At 38.8% G+C, this 9,044-nt stretch overlaps 1 protein-coding gene and 1 pseudogene across 1 annotated transcript in view; one reads left to right on the forward strand and one right to left on the reverse strand.

Moving 5' to 3' along the window:
* The window catches only part of LOC109439743 (broad substrate specificity ATP-binding cassette transporter ABCG2), a 29,211-nt gene extending 27,097 nt beyond the window's left edge, over positions 1-2,114 (forward strand). Inside the window, exon 15 of the mRNA XM_074323690.1 lies at positions 1,929-2,114. Within this exon, the coding sequence (XP_074179791.1) occupies positions 1,929-2,076 (148 nt within the window). The 3' untranslated portion in view covers positions 2,077-2,114. The remainder of the gene's footprint in view (positions 1-1,928) is intronic.
* A 4,547-nt stretch (positions 2,115-6,661) lies between these two features.
* Positions 6,662-7,168, reverse strand: LOC109439742 (deoxycytidylate deaminase; annotated as a pseudogene).
* Between the last annotated feature and the right edge of the window lie 1,876 nt (positions 7,169-9,044).

Consider the following 9,044-nt stretch of genomic DNA (forward strand, 5'->3'; position numbering starts at 1 on the left):
CGAGTTGTTTATTAATGCATGTGAAAGTGCTGTACAATTTGTAGGTATTCTACTACAGTCAGATTGTATTTATGTTGGAGAAATGGTTCTTGTGTGTTGTTTGTTTTGGACCCTTTAAAAGTTCCTTTTGCTGTTTTGATTGTGGGTATGAGTTTTGATTTTCAGAACATCTGAGTTTGAAATGAGCTGCTTTGGTGTTTTAGCAACGCCTTGCAGTATCTGCACTGTATGGCTCATGTGAAGTGTGTGGATCCACAAACTTATGGCTCCTGGGAGCCCAACCCATGGTCAGGAGTAAGAGCTCAAAGGGCAGCAGAAGCGGAAAGGGGTGAACCTTTTCCTGCCACAGTCCTGGCACGTGCCCCTTCCTCTTCCATTTATGAGACATCGTGAAATCAAACCCTGCACAGTTTTTGTTCTTCTTTTTAAACTGACTTGGAATACTACCTGTCGAAGGAGGTATCCTATAGAGGGAGAAACACATATTTCAATAAGCTGAGAAGGAATCCCATTTCTTTGTGTAATGTCAGTGAAACAAATGTCAAGTAAAGAAATGTCAATTTTAATAAACTTAGAAGTTGTTTTAAAAATATAATAACACTTTCCTTTTCAATGATGGTTGTTAATGCTTTGGTTTTGGTTAATTAATGATAGAAAAGAGAATGTTGATATTCTAAATCTCATGACCATTCAAGTAGAACAGAAATAATTTTGAATAATAGCACAAATGCTATTTTGAAGTAGTTGATCATTGAACAACATGCATTAGAACTGCAGAGACTCACTTATGTGTGGTTTCTTTTTCTATAAATACTGTAAATATATTTTTTCTTCCTTATGATTTTTTAAATTATATTTTCTCTAGCTTACTTCATTGTAGGAATACAGTATATAATACAGATAACCTACAAAATATGTGTCAATCAACTGTTTATATTATGGGTAGGGCTTCCAGTCCACAATATGCCATTAGAGTTAAATTTAATGGGGAGTCAAAAGTTATAATTGAATTTTTGTCTGTGTGGAGTGTTAGTTCTCTAGCCCCCGACCCTGTGTTGCTCAAGGGTCAGTGTATTGCCAGAAACCTGTATGAAAAGAAGTTTTCTTTATTCTGCTAACTCACGCTCTTTTGATCTGGGTATGATGTTTGTTTTGGAACTAGTAAATGCCAAGAGTCATACAAAAATGGTACCAGGTAATAGCTGTGTCTGTATTTTTAGTACCAGGTGCTTGTCTCACCTGTGACAGGTACGGCATCCTGCCCTCCTCCAGCTACAAGGCCTACACCTGATTACGGGGCCTGCTGGTGAGGTCTTGTCGCCGAGCCTCTGAGATGCTCATTCCACTCTTGGTGCAAGAGCTGAGCAAGTACAGCTGTGGCAGGAAGCCCTTCCTCGCCTCTCCTCCTAGTTTGGAATTCTTAGCCTGCCTTCTTTTGTATGGGTGGTTTGTGGGTAATGAGTTCCCTAAAGGGCGTTGATCATATTTGTGAGGGCCCTAGATGTCACGTGTTAAAGCTGAGGTTTTCCCCATCAGGAGTAAGTGAAAAATTACTTGGTAAATGTTTCTGCCCTTTGAAGAGAGCAGCATCATAGATTTGGAAACAAATGAATCAGGAGAGGCAACCTACTTCAAAGTGTGAGTCTGTGAAGCTAAGTTCCTTAAACCTTAGTCTCTTCATGTCTTGAATTTGTATAATATTTACACCATTGGATTATATTAGGAATTAACTAAAATATTATGTGCAGGTTGCTTAGCATAATATCTAGCATAATTGTAAGCGCTCATTGTTACGTATTTTATATGCAGAAATAGTTATTTAAGGCTTGATAACCTATATGCTTCTTTAATGAAGGAACAGTAATATATTGAGTGAAATTGGACAGATGGTGAGAATGAAGTCACATTCTGTTTCTGTTGCATTTCAGCTGTACCGGCGAGGAATTCTTGATAAACCAGGGCATCGACCTCTCACCTTGGGGCCTGTGGAAGAATCACGTGGCCTTGGCGTGCATGACTGTTATCTTCCTTACAATTGCCTACCTAAAGTTGTTATTTCTTAAGAAATTTTCCTAAATTCCTCTCTGATTTACATAATTTGTCTACACATTAAAGTGGAGCACTTTGATTTAAGTATTCAATGAAGTATTTTGTTGTCTTCTTTTTGTTTGCCATCACACTGTTTTGCAGCCAGAATTATTTTCAACAGAAACTTTCACAGAAATTACCTGAACTGAATTGTACTTGAAATAACCCAAGTCATAAACTAGTGATATTCTGTACTGTTTATAAGTTCATCTAGTCAGACAGTAACCACAAGGGAGAAGTGTAGTTTACTTTATTGACTAAAGAAGAACTGAATTCTACAAACTCGTGACAAGTTACTAATATCTCTGGTATGAGTTTCCTCATCTTTAAAATGAATAGGTGTGTTAGTTGCCCTCTAGCTTCAATATTGCATGAATTTATAAAGTGCCATTATTTAATAAGTAAATAACAAATGTATTGATGCTATAGTAGAAGTATGAAATCTAAACTATGTTGGAAAAACTCCGTGTTATTTATAATGTAGTAAAGCCATTCTGTTAGAAAAAGCTTTGATTAGCCGTGTAAGGTGAGTAGGTCGTACTGAGATTTATCTGTTGTGGAATTAGACTATCCCAGGGGTCCTGGCTGGGCCTTTGGACTGCAGGTGTAGAGAGCCGGGAACCTGGTGACTTACCCTTCCTGGGGTAGTTCAGTGGTAGGATCTGGGTGTGCATCAGATCACCTGGGAACTTGGCTCAAATGCAGATGTCTGGGCCTGTGAGCCCAGCTGCATCCGTATCTCCAGGGCACCAACATAAAGAACTTTATGCCAGGAGTTGGTAATTTCCAAGTTTTTTCCCAGCTCTGTGTATTTTGCTTATGATATAATAACTGCTATAACTGGCCCTATATAGGTTCTTTTCTTTCCCACATGTACATCTCATTTATTTTGACATTATTCTAACTTTTATACTAATAGGTAAGTATTTTTTAATTTCTTTTTATTGAACGGTAATGTAATAAAAAGTACAGTTCCTTTGTCATAAAAGGATCACATCCATGCAGTTGATGAGAAAGGAATTATCAGCATGTGGAAGCCTCTGTCAGGCCCCTGTACCAGTCACTACTTCCCCATGTCTCTCTGGGTTATTTTGAAATGAAGCGTGTATACTCCCCTCTGTGCTATCATGAGAACATCACTGCAGCTCAGTTTTGTGTTCCTGTGTGGGTACATACAACCTTAATGATATCCCCCCCGCTTTTCATAAACTTTTAATTCTGGAATAATTTTAGATTTACAGAAAAGTTACAAGGTAGTATAGAATGTTCCCATATAGGCTTTGCCCAGCTTCTCTTAATGTTAACATTTTGTATACATGTTATATGTCAAAACTAAGAAATTAACATTGGTATATTACTGTTGATTAAACTGAGCACTTTATTCATATGTCACCACTTCCCCACTAATCCTCTTTTACTGTGCCAGGATCCAGTTCAGGTGATCACATTGTATTTAATTTCATTTTTAAAAGTTAATATTTTTCAGTATTACATGAATTAAGTTAACTAAGGATCACCAGCGTGTAGACCCCTGTGACTGGTCATGTTGGAATGTCATTTAGCATCAGCAGGTGCCCTGCCATATTGTTGCTACATCATTCTAGGGACATAGCATTCCATTTTCTCTTTGAATGATAAGGAACATTTTTTTCTTTTTATAGTATTTGATGAATACATCATCTTGTAACACATATCACATCCTCTCTTTACCTGATTATTATATAACCATAAGGGTCAATCAATTTTTCCTGTTCTTGGTACAGTTCCTTCTTTTTCCATAACCCTGTCTCACAGTTCTCTGTATATGCTCTTCCTCACACAGGAATATAATCCACAGGTAATATATATGTATAAATATACACATATACACACACATGCACATGGCTATAATTCATATACAAAATATACTTAAGCAAAACAGCCATAAATATTAACAATACCTACTTTTATAATTAATAAGAATTTAAATGTATCCTGTGATACTTATACTCCTTTGTATTACAATTAGCTTTTTATATGCCTATTTTAAAAATTATTATAGCAAAAAGCACATATAAAGCTACCATCCTAGCCATTTTTACTAAACATTTAAAAAAGTTTATTCATTAACAGATCCATGTTTATCTTTTCATTTCTCTGTAATAGGAAGCCAATAGTAGGTAAACTTACTTTTGATATTTAGTAATTTTTATTATTTAACTGAATAAAACTCTAAAGTCTCAAGTTACCAAAAGATTTTGGGAAACTTTTTAAGTGTCTGAGTCTGTATATATAATATATATGTTATATATACATATATATCATACAACATAATTATTACTAAAAAGTGTTATCTAGAATCTTTTATCTATTTAATTTATTAGCTCTTAACAGTATGAGATTTTAAAGTCAATTATTGTACAAGCCATTGACAAATTTTGTAACAGAGAAAACATGAACTTATTTTCATAAACCCCGGTAGAACAAGATATTGTATTTAAAGTTAATAACTTTAAAAGACATGTCTACTCAAACCAAACTTAAACTAGCTTTTGCTACAGGAAAGAGGGTTCTTGGCTATGCACAGGAAAGAATTTCAGAACAAGCCAAATAGCAAAGCGAAAGTAGTTTATTGGTTAGAGACCTACCCCATAGGCAGAGCAGAGGTTGCCTCTGAGGGAGAGACAACCTTGATTTGAGGTGTGGCAGTAATTTTCATTTTGGTACGTATTTTACATGGAAATGAAAGGGAGGAATATTCTATTAATTTCAGGAAATGGGTGGGCTTTTCTGAGAATCGGTGATATACCCTCTCTTTGTGCTTATATGGTCAATTCTGGAGTGTCATGGCGATGGTGGGTGTGTTATATAGTATGAAAATATATTTTGATGAAGGTATAATGAGACTGGAGGTTACTTGGAGGTCACCATCTTGGTCTTGATCAGTTCTGGCCTGTTTGTACCCCAACCTGGTTTATTGGTTTTTGTCCTTGGCTGATGTTTTGTTTCCTGTCCCCCGGGTGTCCTGCCGTATCGTATCTCATTTTAATATTAAATATTTACTAGATCTGGAAAATAATGGGTTAGTTTCTATTATATTTCTTCATTTATATAAGCCAATTAAGTATTAAAATTAACAATACCTTCTGGAGGTAAAAAAAACTCTATACCACATATAAAACATACAAACAAATAAAAACAGATTACAACAAGATCAGAACATAAACAGAATTACTAATAATTCTAGAGAAGACACAGATTTTTTTCTTTTAGATTTTAATAATATTGGTAAGCAGCCGAATTACAACATGTCCCAGAATATGGAATACAAACCTCAGAGACAAAACAAAAATTCATAAATATACAAGAGCACTTTAAAACAGTAATTATCTTTAGGATAAAGAAACCATTTTGTCAACAAAGGTGCCGGGCATGTTTATTAAAAATGAAATGAGATTAAAGGTGCACAGCCACATATTCCCTAAGGCACAGTGATTAGGAAGGCGAGATTTGTGTCAATGAAGGAAGACATATGGCCAGGGGCACAAATGAGCTCCCATCACCAATAGATCTGGAATAAACCGCCTTGAGACGGGCTGAATTTCCTCACATTTCACTTAGAGGATAGGAATTAATTTACTCCCCGGTTGTGGAGTGGCCTTGGAGGTAAACCGAGTTGGCACGTGGAGGAGTGACAACATGTTTCCAGGTGGCAGAAGTGGTGCCTGACCCACCCTCCCATCCACACAATCCCCACCACCACAGCAGAGCGTGGTCTCAGGGACGACAGGAGGAGCCAGGCTGCCCCCTCTGGGAGCAACTCAGTATTCAGATAAACCAGTGTAAGACCTCCTTGTGACCAAAACAAAAATAAGAGGCAAAAACAACAGAGACCCCCTCTCCCAGAGGGACAACGTGCCACATTGTCCAGTGGGTAGCAGGACGGCAGAAGCAGAGAGAGTACCCAGAGCTCAGTCATGCTCATCGACTGTCAGGACAGATGCGCCATCCTGTCTAGGTGTTTTTGGATGGGTGGGTGGGTGGGTGGGAGTTTCCTTAAATCTCTAAAGCACATACTTTAATGCCACTGTCATGTGGGTCCTAGTTTTTTTTTTCCTGAAGGGCACTGCATGTTTTGCTTCATTTGGGCCAGATGTTCTGTTCATCCCGCTAGGAACACAATCATTTATTTGTCCTTCCAGCACATGTAGCAGCGAGAAGCAGCTGTGAGATGCACTGGATGACAAAGACATGCTGATGCCCTTCTGCACAGCCACCAGCATCCCAGTGAACCGGGACACACAAAGGGAGGCACCCCACTTCAGCCCTTTGTGGCAGGCCATCTACAGGTTCCTTTATCTTTTAAACCCTAAATCAATAGCTTAAACAGATGTAGATTCCACGTGACAGGAGGGAGAGTTAGGAAGATTTGAAGCTTTATATTTTTTAGATGTCTACTTTTGCTGAACTGGCTCTTAAGAAGTTACGTGTAACTTCAAGATGAAAGGCATCAGCAGCTCCTGAGAAGAAGATGATCCCAGTCTTTTTGAGGTTTCATGAGATATAACTCACTGAAGCTTCTGAGTCGCTGCTGTTAATTGACAAAGTCAGTGACAATCTTGCGGCAGTTTAGTGTGAATTTCCTAAAGGTAACCCCAGCCATACCAAACATGAGCCTCGCAGCTGTTGTCTCCTCACCATCATGGTATTTATGGGACATGAAAATAACTTCCTGATACCTGCCTGGATGACGAGCTTAGCACATTCATTACATTGGAACAAGGCCACATACATAGTAGTAGAGCCTTTCACGTTGACCGAGTTTTAGTTCCCGATGGCATTCAGTTAGGCATGCCACACATAAGGGTATTTGGCATCCAGCTTCCTCTCTGCTGTCCTCCTGCAAGGCAAGAGGTCATCGCTGTACCCATTTGGCTGCCATTCCATTGTATCCGACCCCGACAGTCTTGTTTTCTGCATTCACGGTGCAGGCTCCCACCTAGGAATTTGGACCTTTGCTTCTCTGTGCCAAGAAGAAAGCCAGGAGATACTCGGGCCTATCCAAATAGTCCTCGTGGTTTTTGCAGAGACCTAGACTCATGCTGGATCTGCAGGCCAGTGCTGATTTCCTCTGTGTAAGGGAAAGGCAAGAAGACACAAAACTTTTTATTTGCCCTTGACAATTTTAAGGAGGCTGCACAAAAGGGGGGTCAGATTTAGCAGACTTCAGCTGCTTGTGTTCTTTTTCTTCTTTTTTTTTTTAAGATTTTTATTGGAGAACAGTGTGTACTTCCAGGACTTTTTTCTAAGTCAAGTTGTTGTCCTTCAATCTTAGTTGTGGAGGGCACAGCTCAGCTCCAGGTCCAGTTGCCATTGATAGTTGCAGGGGGCACAGCTCACCATCCCTTGCGGGAGTTGAGGAATCAAATTGGCAACCTTGTGGTTGAGAGCCCACTGGCCCCTGTGGGAATTGAACTGGCAGCCTTCGGAGTTAGGAGCATGGATCTCCATCCGCCTGAGCCACAGGCCAGTCTTGCTTGTGTTTTAAAAGTGCCCCTTTCTCAATTTTTTCCTTTGGTTTCCCAGCCTCAGGCAGCTGTGGACTGGGTTTGTATTTCTGATTACTCAGCAGGAAGACCTGATGAAACTTTTAAAATATTCCTTTCAGACTGAAAAATCAACTTCCAATTTGGCCAAATTTCTGATCAATTATTAAATCCTGTTCAAATATACCAATATTCATAATCTTATATCTCAATAATATTTTTAAAATTTCCACCTTATTGGGAAATAAGCTTTAATGCAACTTTTGGAGCAAAATTAATGTAAGACCAGGCCTTATTTTAATATAGTATAATATATAATGTAATATAATGTAATCTAATGTAATATAATATAATATAATATGATACCAGGTCTTATATGATATAATAGAAGACTGCATCTTATATTAATTTTTGCTCCAAAAGGTGCATTAGAGCTGATGGTCCAGCTAGGTCTTATAATCGGGGAAACACGGTAGGCCCAAGAAACTAGCTTCACAAATTTTTTCTCCTGCTAATCTAAATGTAGAAGAGAAAAATATTCTATTCTAAGTTGTCATTTTTCAGTAAGGTTAATGCATTTAGATTTAAAAAAAAAAAAAGCGCAAGTTAGCCCCATATTTTCTCTCATTAGCAACAACCTGGTAAGTTTTGCGGGAGGGGCAGGGTAAGTTTTGGAGTTTTGATTTCCTATAATTTAAATTGTTTTCAACCAATCGAGTCTGGGAAATAGTGTCTGGTCAGTAGAATGCTGCTTCGTGAGTGCCCCTCCACAGTGGGTCACTGCCTATTCTATTATCTTCACAGTGGAAAGCTGACCCTTATATAATTTCCAAAGCTAAACTAATGGCTTTGACTTGGAACAAAACCCCAAATTAATTACATAGAATGGCCATCAGATGTCACCACATGTCCAATACTCTCAGACAAAGACAAAAAAAGGAATACAGGTACATGAAAACTGAGGGTGTCCCCTGAAAAAAATCACAAGTCAGATAAAGAACCAGTGAGTCTCTCCTTCACATTCGCTGTACTGACCTGGTACCGACATGAGGGAACAAACCCTCATGACTTTTTGAGCTGCACCTATGGAACCTTTCCTGAAAGAATACCCCACCCTGGCGCAATAAAGCCATATGCTTCTATCACAGAGTGAGGGTTCCCAAGATCCAAGGCTTTGGGTTGGCAAAAAGAGATGGCACCCAGAGTCCGATGAGCCTCAGGGGGGTTCTGTGGACGTCACACTCGGACTCGAGAGAGCAGCACCCCTCTCTGCTTCTCCAAAGCGTTGCCCACATTAGGGGCCAAATGTTAAACACAAAATTATTAACTTCCGTGGCTGAAAGTCTTTTTATAAGCAAGGTCTTACTGAGCCAAAAATGCTAGCAAAAAGACCAGTCCTGGGGCATGGAGACTAAACCACCAGCAACATGG

This window comes from Rhinolophus sinicus, linkage group LG02 (assembly GCF_036562045.2).
Source record: "Rhinolophus sinicus isolate RSC01 linkage group LG02, ASM3656204v1, whole genome shotgun sequence".
Taxonomy (NCBI): domain Eukaryota; kingdom Metazoa; phylum Chordata; class Mammalia; order Chiroptera; family Rhinolophidae; genus Rhinolophus; species Rhinolophus sinicus.